This window comes from Macaca nemestrina, chromosome 19, assembly GCF_043159975.1.
Source record: "Macaca nemestrina isolate mMacNem1 chromosome 19, mMacNem.hap1, whole genome shotgun sequence".
NCBI classification, from domain to species: Eukaryota; Metazoa; Chordata; class Mammalia; order Primates; family Cercopithecidae; genus Macaca; species Macaca nemestrina.
This window is the reverse complement of record NC_092143.1, coordinates 80201804-80216785: the sequence shown is the minus strand read 5'-3', so window position 1 is coordinate 80216785 and position 14982 is coordinate 80201804. Positions and strand designations below refer to the sequence as shown.

Sequence of the window (14982 nt, the reverse complement as noted above, 5' to 3'; positions counted from 1 at the left end):
CCTAGTGTCCCTGGGGAGACAAGAGGCCCATGTGAAGGCCTTGGACATAGATAAAGTCCCCATTACCCAGATGTCTCACCAAATCCCAGGTATTTGACTGCTCTTTGATGAGCCACCATATAGATTCCAAGATCACAAGGAGATGCTTCCACAAGCTCCTTACCAGAAGCAGGGAAGCCATCGGCTCTTTTAACTGATCACTCAGCTATTGAGGAAGTGGTAGAAATTTCTAAATTGTTGTCAAGACAACCAAAGTCCAAATATAAATCTCTTTGGGATTCCATCAGGAAGCAGTTTTTAAGTGCACGCGCACAAATACCCCAAGGAAATAACAAAACAAAGGTCCCCTCCTTCTCTTTCTCCTCCTCCCCACTCTCTGCCTTCCTCCTGCTTCTTGCCACGTGGTGATGTGTGTTAAAAATGCATACTGGGAAACTTTCCACCTTTGGGGTTGAAGCAGCTGCTGCCTCAGTGTTGTTTTTGTTAGGTTTTTTTTTTTTTTTTTTTGTTAACATACTTTGCTGTTTTAAAGGGTGTTGCCTTTAAGCTTCATGTTTCATAACACCGGTTCAGATCACAAAGTGGGATGAATGACACTTTCCTGGTAAGAAGGAAGCTTATAGGGTCCTGCCCAGGGTGCTTCCCCCATCAAGCACACCCTCCTGCAAGGCTGATTTCCACAGGTGACTGGGCTCAGGCCAGGAAAGGGCATTCACAAAGGCTTGCTGGGCTGTCCCCATGTGGAATGAACCCGGGAAAGTCCACACATGAGATGCGAGCCAAGAATTTATAAGAGGTAACCTAAACAAACCCAGTGCTCTCCAGTCCTTGGTCTTCCAAGAACACAAAGCATTCAGAGAATGTTCCACAGGCCATTGTCCATCCCATGTGGGAGCATTCACCAAAAGAAATAAGCTCGAACATTCCTAACATGCCAGGAAAACAGATGAAGTTCAGGTGAAGAAGACCTGGCACCGGCCCACTTTCACTCCCACCTGCTGCAAATGACTCTAATGTCAGGAGGTAAGACCTCCGACCCCATGGATGGAGCAGGAAACTACAGCAAACAGTGACCAGTAGGGAGCCTCTGCTGAAAGTTCCCACTGCCCATGCCTAAAACAACCTATACCTTATATGGGAAGCATGTCCCCACGTCCTCACTGAGCACAGGACCAGGCACAAAAAGACCAACCCCTCAGCCTTCCCAGTGACAGTGAGATTTTGTTACGAAGTCTATGTTCTCTGTCACCTTCTAAGGGAAACCCAACAGACAGTGATTCTAACAGGGAGAAAGAAGGTGTGGCTGTCGGGGTCTTGGTCATACCAAGACTTCAGGGAGGTGTCTCATGGCTAAAAAACAGGAAGCTGAGTGCCGGCAACACATAAAACTTCACCCAGAAAAGACAGACCTCCCTATGCAAAGAACAAACGAGCCCAATTCCTGTTAAAATGTTGAAAGAGCCTGCGCAACACAGGGAGACCCCATCTCTACAAAAATAATAAAAAGTATTAGCTGGGTGGGTGGTGCACACCTATGGTCCCAGCTACTTGGGAGGCTGAGGTGGGAGGATCACCTGAGCTTGGGAGGTTGAGGCTGCAGTGAGCCATGATGGCACCATTGCACTCTGGCCTGGGCGACAGAGTGAGACTCTATCTCAAAAATATACATATTTTTTTAAGGACTTTTGGACTTAGCACTAACTGATCCACAGGGTCTCTGGAATCAAGAGAATAAACCTAAGCCGATGCAGAAGGATCCACTGAGCCCAGGAGTTGGAGGGTGCAGTGAGCTATGATGGCACCACTGTACTCCAGCCTGAGTGACAGAACGTGACCTTGTCTCAAAACAAATAAAAAGAGAGAGAGAGAGAGAAGAGAGTAAACCGAAGACAGTTAAATGGCTTTGATCTACCTCAAATGTTATCCCACCCAGAGAACCAGCCTAATTGGATGAGCAGCTAGAAACACAGCCTGCTGCACACATATCACCCGGGAAAGAGCCAGCCAAACCAGGGGATGTGGCAAATCTTACTCAGTGTGGACAATAAGATCATTTGGCTTTTCAAATAAAACATTCTCTGATTTCAATAAAACTGAAACTTACAGCCACCCTCAAAAAAAAAGGAAGCCACAGATGTGGTGTGATATGATTGATGTTTCTTTTTTTTTTTTTTTTTTTTTTTTTTTTTCAGATAGGGTCTCACTCTGTCGCCCAGACTGGAGTGCAGTGGCACGATTTCAGCTCACTGCAACCTCCACCTCCAGGCTCAAGCGATTCTCCTAGCTCAGCCTCCCAAGTAGCTGGGATTACAAGCACAAACCACTACCACTCGGTTATTTTTTTGTATTTTTAGTAGAGACAGGTTTCATCATGTTGGCCAGGCTGGTCTTGAACTCCCGACCTCAAATGATCCCCCCACCTCAGCCTCCCAAAGTGCTGGGATTACAGGTGTGAGCCACTGCGACCAGCCACGACTGATGTTTCAAAGCCTCCGTCTGCCCAGAAACCTATTCTTTCTCTGCTTTGGCATGGTTCTTCCAACTCCAAGTTCAATTTCCTACACACACAACTGGCAAAGGTAAGGCACTGTCTGCAGGAAGCCACTCAAAGAGTGTGTATCATTCTTGGAGATAAAAGAAGTAAAGAGATTTCCTCCACCTTCCTCCTCTCCCAGGTTTGCTAATTGCCACCCTGAAATGGTAGCATGTATCTTAGGAGATCATCTGGTATAGTCCTCTGCCTTAAGGGGGAACATGTTATTATGCCCATTTCATAGATGAGGCCGCTGAGTTGCTTTGCTAAAGCGACACAGCTCGTTGGTGGGAAAGAATGAGAGCCTGGGTTTCCTGCCTCCTGACACAGGGTTCTTGCCACCTGATCAGTGTCCTGGTAGGAGGATATAGAGACCTGTCCCTAAATGCCGAAATTGAAAATAAGGGGTCCTGTGATAGGGCAGGGCTTGGACCACCTCAGTAAAAGTGAAGAGAAAGAGTTTAAGAAAAAAAAGGCAAAAACATGTCTTATTTCATTTTTCCCAAGGCCAATCCTGACAAACACAGCGCACATCAAGGCTGCCCCTTCATTCCTTGGAACACGACATTCCTTCTAAGTCTCTGAAGGCCTTTCCTGAGGCTGAAATGGCCCCTCAAGAGGGTCGCACGGGATTCCTGGAATTCACGTCTGGAAATATTAGAGGGCCTGGGGAACAGGAAAACCCACTCCAGACACACAAAAAGGTCAACAGGGAAAGGACCAGGCTAGACCCTGGCTGTGACTGACCAAGTCGGGGGAGGTGGGGATCTGTGCCAGGGCCTACCAGGGAGGGCAGGGCCTTCCCAGATCCTCTGGAATTCTAGGCCAACCAGACAATCGAGTTAAGGTAAGGGATGGTTTTGGCAGAGGCCAGTGATGGGAGCCGGTGGACAGAACAAGGTTCTGCCAGAGGTTCCAGAAGAGCCTAGAGGAAGCCTAGAGACGCTGGCACAGTTCAGTCCTCACCGAAATCATTTCCTCTTTCTACAGTTCTTGTATCCCCATCTTGACAGACCAGTTCGCACAAGAATGCGACTCTTTCGCTGCTCTTTTTTAGGAAACGGTTTTCATGAGACCAGCTTTGCCAGTGACATGGGCGGGTACACCAGATGCCAAAGGCTGCTGAAAACGCCCTTAGAACCAGCTCTTCTTTTAGAAGAAGGAATTCTGGAATGCGATGTGGGCCCCCGAAAGGAAGCGACCCTACGTTTATCTGAATTCTCAGGGGCGGTTCGCCAGCGGCTCCCTGCGTCCTGGCCGGGTCTCCGGTCTGCAGTCCCCTGACCGCAAGGATTGACTGCCTCTTTGTTTCTGGCGGCTTTAAGGCTTCTTCGGGCTGAGAAAGCCCCACTTTAGGAGAAGTGGTGGTGGGGAGGACTTTCCCAGCCTGCTTCTTTCATCCGCAGCAGGGAAGTTTGCAGGGCGCGCTCCGCACAGGTCACCGCCTCACCTTCCACCCCGGCCGCGCCCTCGGCTTTCACCCCCTTGGCTGGGCTCGCGTTTGGTTTTATTTTTGTGTTTTAAGTGAACAATCAATTGCCCCAGGAGGCAAAAGAGTCCTCAGCGACTTGGCTGAGCAACTTAAACTTTCTGCCGGAAGGAAACTATCAAAGGCGGAGGAGAAAGCCCTCGGGGCCCCAGACTCGCAGCCACTGCCCCGTCCCCGCCGGGGGTCCCCGCGAGGCCGCCGCGGATCCGGGGACTCGCGGGCCGGGAGGAAGGAGCAGAAAAAGCCCGGGGCAGGCTCGGCCCCGGACCCCGGCAGGGTGAGACGGGGGCGGACCGGAGGGGCGCACGGACGAGGGGGCGGCGGGGAACAAGAGGGGGTGCGGAGAGCGAGGGGCGCACGGACTGGGGGAGCGAGGGGGACCCGGGGAACCAGCGGGCGCGCGGACGAGGGGGACGGAAGCTGCGAGAGGAGAGCGGAGAGCGAGGGGATGGCGGGGTCTGAGCGCGCGGGGACCAGGGGAGCGAAGGGGCGCGGGGGCGCCGGCCGGGGTCCGCGGCGGGGGGCGGCCAGGACTCACCCCGAGAAGGCACACTTTGAGCTCCCGTATAGCCATCATGTGCTCGCGGCCGGGCAGGGCCGGGGCTCAGCAGCATCCTCCGGGGCCGCCGCGCCCGCGCCCTGCCGGCTTCTCCCGCCTCGGCTCCTCGCTCGCGCCGCCCGCGGGCGGAACCGCCGCCGCCGCTATTTCTGGGCCGCCGGCCCCGCCGCGCTGGGTCACGTGGCCGCCGGCCGGCTCCTCCCGGGCGCGTCGGGTCCAGCCTCGCCGGCCCCCAGCTCCCAGGAACGCCCCCGGACGGCGTCAGCCACCCGGGACCTGCGGCGTCGCCGGCGGGTTGCCTCCGCCCTCGGACCAGCCCCGCGCGAGCCGGGCTCCCCCGGCGCCCTCCCGCATCCGCCGCTCCCGGCCCCGCCTGGCCGCAGGGCCCGGGTAGGAAGGACGGGACCGGCCCGGTGGAGACCTGGCCCCACTGCCAGAGGGTCCCTGGAGATGCCATTCTGAGCTGAGAAGCGGCTGCTCTGGCCCAGGCCGTTTGCGTGGCAGCGCTTGCAGGTCTGCGGGTTGGTCCCATCCTCAAGCGACATTCTGGGTCCCGGGCAGAAAAAGTCAGGCCACTGAAGGGGCCGCTGTGAGCACAGGGGTGAGGAGAAGGGGGTTAACTTTTCGGCCTGCCTTCGCGGCGTTCCTAATACCCGCGCTGCCGTTTAACATACGCGTGGCTCTTCAGCTCAGCCAAGTTCATTTTTCTGTATGTAGCTGAAAATGATTCTAGAAGCAAAACTGGCTGTCCGTGTCTGAAACAGGAAACTTGCATTCTGGAGCAAAACTCTTTCTCAGTAGAGCAAATCCTGCAACTGGTGTGGGCAGAAACCCCGTCCTCAGAAGTACAGGTAGAAACGTGGAGATCCCAGCAGACCCCCGCATCCTTCCTAACTAGGAAATGAGCAGAGGCTGTGGCCGCACGCAGTCACGGGAGGCCTGGGCAATTGTGTTCTCTTTCTTCTCCATGTATGGCCTAGAGCACCTCATCCACTCAGATGACTTCATTCGTGGCTGCTACAGAAATGTCAGCCTTTTCAGTGTAATCTATCTGGACAATTCACTGGCATTTCAGATGGGAAGTGTTTTTTTAAAAAACTGATATTTTTAAAACTTCATCTCCTATCCCAAACTCTCAGGCCTCTCTCCAAACCTTTCAATTTTAATCAATGGCATTTCCAATTTCCTAGCAGACCACCCACCGTGATCATCTGGCTTTGTTCTTACAGAAGCCAGGTTGAAGCTACCCCATACCCAAGTAACCCCATCCAATGGGAAATTCCAAATCAAGGCCTCCAAAGAGGTAAGTCCTGGAATACTGGAGTCAAAATGGGCCCCAAAACAGACAATTCACAATTAAATTCCCCAGAAGAGCAGGAACTTTGCCCTGGAAGTGCAGGCTTGTGGAGGTTACTCAAATGGACTAAATTGTTCAAAAGGCAGCCATGCACAAGTTACAGGTCCATTGTGTCAGTATCTGTCCTTGACTTTGTGTCCGAAGCAGAGTCTTCTATGTGGGCAGGGTGAAAAGAGGCTTGCCCAGAATCAAACAGCCCTGATCACAGTATCTCCCTGCCCTCAGATTTGCTAATCAGAAAACCACCGCTACACAGTTGCAAAGACACCTCCCCCAAGGCCTTCGCCTGCCCTCAGGACACCCACTAAGACTTGGATGTCCACACTGAAACGTGTCCTTTTGGCTTTCCAGCTCGATTCCCAAAAGCCAGTCAAACCACAGTGGAAGCCTCCGCCGTGTTCTACATCCTGTGCACTGAGTGGAGTTTTGTGAAATTGCCTTAGGTTGCTAAGGGCAAAACTGTGCCCAGACAAAAATAAGCAAACCGAATTTCTCTTGTGTTCCCTTACCCTTTTTCATGACTGCTCTCATTCCGCTCTCCTCTCCGCTAGCCCGGGTGTCTGGGACGCTTGTGTGGTTTCTAGGCTCTCCCAAAATAGTCCCCTATCCAGCCCTTCCCTCCCTGAGAATTGCCCCAGTCCATTTGTCCTTCTCCCCACCCCTAGCTCTATTAAAAATGACCTCATTTGTGTCTCATTCTGATCAGGCCTTGGGCTCTTCTTTACAAAGTGGCAATCCTAGTCTGTCAACTGGCCCGTGTTCATGGGTTTATACCCTCTCCCCAGCCAGGTCACCCCTGAACTTAAACATGGCCTCATGAAAACCAGGTCCCCATGATCACTCTAAGGTAACCTATAAAACTCTAGCCCAGGAAGGCAGGAAGATGACTGCTAGGAGACATATTTCAGGAGTGACAGGTCAGAGGTAGCCCTCGACTTTTTCAAAAAGTGCCATGTTCTCTATTGTTACACTCTATGATTACTGCACTGAGGGCCCATCCTGACTCCTCTGGAATTCCCTGCAAATATGGAGTTCGGGTATAGCTTCAGCAGGGATAAAAATTCGATGGTACATAACTGACAATTTATCAAATTAAGAAATAGAACATGCAAGTTTTTCTTATGAGAATTTTGTAGCGTAAATGGTCATGTGCTAATTCAGACCTCCCCTTCTCTGCTGCTATGAAGTCTCCAACAGCAAAAGCCAGGAATGGTCATAAAACTGACCATGTTTTTTGATTCAGGAAATCCTTTGTTGAACATTAACATACAAAGACGAAGAGTAAACAAAGCTGCCTGTTTGAGTATAAACACATATGCAGACAAAGAAACAAATAAATGGGTTAGAGAACAACAAAAAAATTATCTCCATGGAGGTAAAGGGAGGATTGTTGCATTAATTGTAACTCAAATCTCTTAACATTTGAGGAATGATTAAGCAAACTAGGGTGTCTTTACTGGGTGTATTTAATGGTGTACAATAGTATATGTTACTTAGATATTAAATTAAATGTGTATACTATGTAGATTTATGAGACGTTTATAGTAAATAAGGTTCTGTGAAAATGATATGACTCAAAATGTTAAATAGGATAAGTAATATAAATGTGTTACAACGCCCTGGAGCACAGGCTGATCCCTGGAGACCAGTACTGAGTCATCTGGTCTGCTCAAGAGTCAATTAAGGAAAAATAAAAGTGTTTACAACCCTTGTTTTTCATAATTTATCTTTTTTATGGAACTATAGTGTCTGCAATATCAGTTAAACAGCCTTTCAGTATTTCTCATTTACGTAACAACTCCTTCCTTCCTTCTTCCTTCCTTCTTTCCTTCTCTTTCTGAAACTTTCTAAATAGCATGTGCTACCTAATCTTATTTGTAACTCGCGCCCTTGAAACAATTTTGAGGAGATGAATCCTGGACATACCAGGGTAGGAAAGGGATTTGAGGGACTTAGAAAAACAGAGGTGAGTGGACCCCACAGTTCACCCACAGACTTGAAAAAGGAGACAGTAGCTGGTGGGTGAAGGCTGGAAACAGCCTCTGTCTGTGGGAAGGGGAGTGTTCCTGAGAACCCCAAGGAAGGTGGCTGCTCGGTGGAGGGGCTATTAGGTAATCGGATAGAAACTGCACAGCCTCCTTTTGCAACTCCAGATGTCTTCTTCCTGTGGAAAGTGTGGTGACATCTTAGATGGGAGACGGGGAGGGTGGGGGCTCACCTCCTCATCGTCTCCATCGTCTCGAATGGGAGCGCTCAGAAGTGTTCCAGAACAAGTAGACAGCTCTCGCTGAAGACAAGGAACGCTCTGTTGGGACCTCACAAAGGATTGGTGTCAGGTGATAGTGTTTAAATTTTTCAGATTCCTGAGTGCTAGCACTGGGCAGCTTAAGCCATCTTCAGCATCTCACTGGCCTCTTTACTGACACTCCTGCCCAGCAACCTCCACCGTCCCTTGGATCTCTGGCTGAGCTTAAAGTGTTGGGTTAAAAGAAAATAAGCAATAAGATATATATTAACACCTCCCATGGAAGGTAAATGGATTGATTCAGCTGTGACCACCTCCCAAAAGCCCTAAGTAACATGTAATTCCATCAGTCCTGTTCATTTTCATTGCTTACTTGTAAAACTGAGAAATTAAATTAATGATGCAGATCAAAGTCACCACAACCCCAGTTTTGTTTCATAGACTGTCTTGGGTTGTTCCTTCTGGCGAGTCATGTAAGTTTTCTTGCAATTTTTCAGAGAAATACTATGGAGTTTAGGATTTCTTTTTCTTAAAAGGAGTTGTGTTTCACTTTTTTGTACCTTAACATTATTTGCTATCAACTAAAAATTGGTTTAATTGTAGATGTTGGCAACGATTCTTATATTGCAGGGATTTCTGTGTTTAGCTGTTTACCCACCCATTCGGCGAGTAGCAGACCCTGACTGTGCTAGACACTGGAAGAATGGCCGATGGAGGAAGAGGACCCACGCCAAAGTCGAGCAGTAAAGGAAAGAGACAAACATATAAACGGGAGACTATTGTATGATGTGAAATGTCTGAGGCTTGGTGTAGTTGCTTCATTTTGGTAACTCTTCTCATTCAAGAAATGAGTATAAATTCCAGAGACTCCAAACCTTGAATTCAACTGAAACCAACCCCCAAGTAAAGGAGAAGATGCTCAGGATGGCTGGAGTTTGAACCTAGTCAACTGGTAGGTGAGTGTGTGTGTTTGTGATGGGGGGAAAATCTGGGTTTTGTTTGAATTCCCAAGACTGCCCTAGATGAGGAAGAAACTAATACAGACTCTTCCTAATCTGAAGTGCCTCGAAGAATATTTGTGTACAAGTTGAGTATCCGTCATCCAAAATGCTTGGGACCAGGAGTGTTTCTCCGATTTTGGAATATTCGCATTATACTTACCAGTGGAGCACTTCTAATCCGAAAATCCTGAATCCCAAATGCTCCAGTGAGCATTTCTTTTGAGCATTGTGTCAGCAGTCAAAAAGTTTCTAATTTTGGAGCATTTTGGATTTCAAATTAGGGGTGCTTAACCTGTACTAAGAGTACCGAACTACTGTACTGAGTTGCCTTAAGGCTCCAATTATATTAGACCTCTTGCAAATTTTATTTCTACTGAGGTTATTATTGTTAAAAAAAAAAAAAAATTTCAACAACATTAAAGATTTAATTGGCTTTTGTTACTGATTCATGAATCAGGCAGCGTCCCATCCAAAAACTGAGAAAATATGTTCCAATAAGCCAGGCAAAGGACTGGGCTTTGTAGGCAGGAAAGGCTGAAGAAGCAGAAACAGGGAACAAAAGGCAGATTGGCGTTTTAGAGTTACTTCTCTTGCAGGGTTAAAGCATGGGGGACTTCCTCATCAAACCTGCTCAGGTAAACTGGTCCTTTTGATTGGCTGCTGTGCATCTCTTATTTTTTGGAAAGCTGCCCTTTTTAAAGTTCAGCCGGACAGCCTGGCACCTAGCAGGAATGACTCCATTCTGGTTTGGTCTGGTCCATTGGGCCTAGTGTAAGAGTTCAGTCCAAAACAGTGGCCTCCCATACATTTTATTTAAGATTATTCTTGAACTACTATTCTCCTTGCTGTCCCTGGGCTTTCCCAATTACCAATATAACAGAGCCTGTTCTGAATCATCCATAATCCAATCCTTCGCATAGCACATATTCTGCTCTCTGAAAATATGGGGTGAGTGGGTGGGTGAGAGAGTGAGTTCACCGACCCGACTGATAAATCCCAAGCATGGAGGGTAGAAAGGGCCCTCTGACATCAGACGGAACCAAGTTTACATGCAGGCTCCTTTATGCCCAATTTGTGTGAATTTAAGGAAGTATCTGAGACTCTTCAACCCGTAGTTCCATCCTCTGTCAAAGATGGATACTGAAAGGCTGTTGCATTATTTTGGGGGAGGGTTACACACATATGGGGTGTGTGCGTGTGAATAGCAAGTCCAGATGACAAAGCATCCTAGTTTGCATGGGACTGTCCAGGTTTTAGTCCTGGCTGTCCCTCATTCTGGGAAACTTCAGTCCCACGTAAACTGCAATTGTTGTCACCTTGTCCCCTTCCCTAGGCCCATAAAACTGTTCTGGGCTGTTACTATCCATTAAAAAGGAAGTGCTGACTTCCAAACATCCTCACTTCCTTCCTCAATTGTTCTGAATGTAGAAAAGACTCCAGATTTAGAAAACAGCGTCAGTACTTTATGCACAGCTATACACATCTCAATTACTTATGATTCTCCATCTTACACTCAGTTCACATGGGAGGCTTAAATATGCAAATTCTAACTTCAGCTAAATAACAGTTTTTTTACTGAAAGACATACTGGGTCTAAAAGAGGAACAAAAATAGGAAATAAGAAAAGAGGGCTTGGTTTCCCAGTCTCCCGGTAGGGCCCCATCCCTACCTCTCTCCCGACTCCCTGCCCTTCCCCTCCTGCACAGTTGTGTCCAATGTCATATTCTTCTACTGAACTGAACCTTACCCTAAGAACCAACCTTCAGTAGCTCTGGTAGAGGGCATTTTAAGGACTTTAAGGCAGAACTCTCCCTTGGGTAAAGATTTGTGGGAAGCTGGCCTTCCTCCAGACAGTTCTTCCCCTAGCCCACATGTGGTTCCTGAGTTTCAGGCTATGCAGCCTCCCCTGGTCCTACTGTCAGCAGATGTTCAAAACTGGGGCATCAAGATTAGCCAGTGGCAGGCCTGGCACGGTGACTCACACCTGTAATCTCGGCACTTTGGGAGACAGAGGCGGGTGGATCGCCTGAGGTCAGGAGTTCAAGACCAGCCTGCACAACATGGTGAAACCCCGTCTCTACTAAAAATACAAAAATTAGCCAGGCGTGGTGGTGGGTACCTATAATCCCAGCTACTCAGGAGGCTGAGGCAGGAGAATCGCTTAAACCCAGGAGGCAGAGGTCACAGTGAGCCAAAATCACGCCATTGCACTCCAGCCTGGGCGATAGAGTGAGGCTGTGTCTCAAAAACAAACAAAAAAAAAGATTAGCCGAGGGTTTACTGTGGTTAGCGGAGGATAGAGGGGCCCTGGCTCCATTTCTCCTAAATGGGGGAGGAAGCGGGGAGAAGGAAATGCAGATCTACTCTCAAAAATCACAGGGAGAAAGACTGACAGGTTTCAGCACCAAAAAGTTAACACTTGCTTTACGGAAGAAATATCATAAACACAATTTTTAAAACTGCAATCTGGGAAAATATTTGGCATAAATATGACTCAGTTAATAATCAATATAGAAAGAATTAATAGATTATTATTTATCATTATAATTTTTAACAAAACCTCCAAGATCCATTAGGAAAAATGAGCAGATGCGATCAGGGAGTTCACAAGTAGGAAATGCATGTATGAAGAAAGCGTTCGATTTCACAAGTAAGTAAGCATACAGATTAAAGTGTCAAGGAATAATTTTGGGCTGGGTGCAGTGGTTCACATCTGTAACCCCAGTACTTTGGGAGGCCGAGGTGGGTGGATCCCTTGAAGCCAGGAGTTCGAGACCAGCCTGGTCAACATGGTGAAACCCCATCTCTACTAAAAACACAAAAATTAGCCGGGCATGGTAGTGCATGCCTGTAATCTCAGCTACTCGGGAGGCTGAGACAGGAGAATCGCTTGAACCCGGGAGGCAGAGATCGCAGTGAGCTGAGATCGCACCACTGCACTCCAGCCTGAGCAACAGAACAAGACTCTGTCTCCAGAAAAAAAAAAAAAAAAAAGGAAAAAATGTTTCACTTACCAACTTATCAAAGTTGTAAAACCTAAGGCTCCGTGCTGGTTAGAGTGGAACAGAAAGGAGAAGTCCCGGTCAGGCTGCTCAAACAACAATAAACTGCTCTTTTAGAATCACACTTTCTTACTTTATGTATGTTCATATCCTTACAGCCATTCTCTGTCATGTGGGTGCCTTCACATATCTTTCCCCCAATGCAATATTTATTTTATTTTTTACTCTCCATGAACAAAATTAGGTTCTGGTGGGTGTGAGAGATAAGGAATCTGAAAGCTCCCTGCTGCTTGCCAAATGTACATTTGCATATAGAGGGTAAGGAAGGGAAGAAAATGAAACTTAAACAGAAGGTTTAAGGATTATCTAGGATTACTCTTCTCTTTTGACTGTGAACGTCTGGAAAGGAGCATGATGCAAGTAAGCACAGCAACACTTATTGAGTGTTAATTACTAGCTAGGTACCAGGTACCCACGGGCCCTGCCAGGCTTCTTATGTCAATGATGTCACTGACCCCTGTCTAAAGGAAGGTGCCATTGTTCTTGAAACGGAGGCAGAGTCCCTGCAAAGGTCTGCCTTGGTGGGCCACAGACACGATTCAAGCCCATGCACTTCAGTAAACATGTAAATTAGCATCCCATGCGTTCAGTTTTTAGTTTGAGGCCTTACCAGGGATATGCAGGAAAAAAATGTTGAACAGACTGGGAAATAAAATACCAAAGCTCGATATAGAGAATCAGCAGCAAAGATGAGTGAGTCAGGGCTGGCTGGCATAATCACACACACACTGGTATTTCTCCCCATTGACTGGAGGGGATTCAGAAAATACATTTTGGTGTTTTCCCTGCAGAGCTGAGGAATTTCTCCCAAAGCATAAAAATAATAAATGTTTGTAGAACATATGAGATCATGTCTGTGAAACACATTTCCCACTCAACTATGTTATTTTTAGTGCCCTACAGTTCTTACCTAAAGAGTAAACAATAAACCCAACAATGAGATATAGATAGATAGATAGATAGATAGTTTTTTTTGTTTTTTTTTTTTTTGCAAAGAAGTCTTGCTCCGTTGCCAAGGCCAGAGTGCAATGATGCCATCTCGGCTCACTACAACCTTTGCCTCCTGGGTTCAAAGGATTCTCCAGCTTCAGCCTCCCAAGTAGCTGGAACTACAGGCACACGCCACCACGCCCAGGTAATTTTTGTATTTTTTAGTAGAGACAGGGTTTCACCATTTTGGCCAGGATGGTTTCGCTCTCTTGACTTCGTGATCTGTCTGCCTTGGCCTCCCAAAGTGCTGGGATTACTGGCATGAGCCACAGCGCCCAGCCTGTGATGGTTACTTTCATGTATCAACTCGGCTAGGCCATAGATATTTCATCGAACATTATTTTAAATGCTTCTGTGAAGATAGCTTACATGAGACTAACATTTAAATCAGTGGACTTGCAGTAAACCAGCGTATTCTGCTAATGTAGGTGGGCCTCATCCAATCAGTTGAAGGTCTTTTTTTTTTTTTTTTTTTTTTTTTTTTTTGAGAAGGAGTCTCGCTCTGTCACCCAGGCTGGAGTGCAGTGGCGCAATCTTGACTCACTGCAAGCTCCACCTCCCAGGTTCACGCCATTCTCCTGCCTCAGTCTCCCGAGTAGCTGGGACTACAGGTACCCACCACCACACCCGGCCATCAGTTGAAGGTCTTAAAAGGAAAAGACTGACCTCCTTAGAGGAAAAGGGAATTCTGCCAGTGGAGGGCCTTCAGACTCAAGCTGCAGCAGGAACTCTCCCAAGGGCTTCCAGCCTGCAGCCTGCCCTGCAGATTTTGGACTTGCCAGCCTCCATAATAGCATGAGCCAATTCCCTAAAATCTATCTATCTATCTATCCATCCATCTATCTATCATCTATTCATCTCCTATTAGTTCATGCTTCTCTGGAGAACCCCAATTAATATAATATTCAGCTAATATGTTTTGCCCTGAATCCACTACCCAGGATGCACACATACTGGTTCTGACTCTGCTCTCCCAAATATGAATTAGGTACTGCTATGTGCCAGACATGCAGCCAGGAGCAAAAAGTCACCAGGGAGTCCTGGCCTCAGGAAGCCTGCAGTCCGAGCTCACCTCTGCACCCTGGCCCTTTTAGGAAATAGGCTGTTTCCCAGACTTCTGTTGCTGTGGCCCAGTGTGAGAATTCATGTGTATAAACACGGATTTGGTCCCGTTAATGTTATGAGGAAAAGGCAGTAATGATTAAAAAATAAAAATAAAATGTGAGAAGACAGATCCAGGTCCAAAGCAGAAAAGCCATGGTCCATAAGGTTAACCTAGTGCCCAAGAAGTGGCAGAACCAGAAAGAAGGGCCAGGTGGAGAGGCAGAGTTAAGTCAGAGCTGAAGACGGTGGTTCAGAACAGAATAGCAAGGCCACTGAGTGGGGTTGTGGGCCTGAGGTGGAGAAGGCCACACTTGGGAGATTTCGGTGACCATGCTATTACCCGTCCAGGTCCTTGTCTGGACTGCATTATCTAGCCTAATCCCAGGGCATGATCCAGAGAAGAGAAATGAAAGAGGCATTACTTCCTTACTATCCAAGAGATTGAGAAGGAGGGCTGTAGCTCAGACCAGGAATAGAAAACAGGTGTATCTAGAAAATGAAAAAGAAACAATATAAACATCTGGTGTGTTAAACCAGCCCCAGCCGGCCACAATAACAAGACATGTGCTTGCACCAGGATGTACCCTAGATGCTCAAAAAATATTTGTTGAGAAAATGAATGGAATCATACAACATGTGTCT

General features: G+C 47.6%; 1 protein-coding gene and 1 long non-coding RNA gene across 2 annotated transcripts in view; one reads left to right on the top strand and one right to left on the bottom strand.

The window, feature by feature from the left end:
* Positions 1–4716, bottom strand: part of LOC105478891 (RAB31, member RAS oncogene family) — a 150918-nt gene extending 146202 nt beyond the window's left edge. Inside the window, exon 1 of the mRNA XM_011736614.2 lies at positions 4561–4716. Within this exon, the coding sequence (XP_011734916.2) occupies positions 4561–4599 (39 nt within the window). The 5' untranslated portion in view covers positions 4600–4716. The remainder of the gene's footprint in view (positions 1–4560) is intronic.
* On the top strand, positions 3489–13200 carry LOC105478892 (uncharacterized). Its single transcript, XR_985577.3, has 3 exons — positions 3489–4299; positions 5811–5884; positions 8814–13200. It is a non-coding gene; the product is annotated as an uncharacterized lncRNA (long non-coding RNA).
* The last annotated feature ends 1782 nt before the right edge of the window (positions 13201–14982 follow it).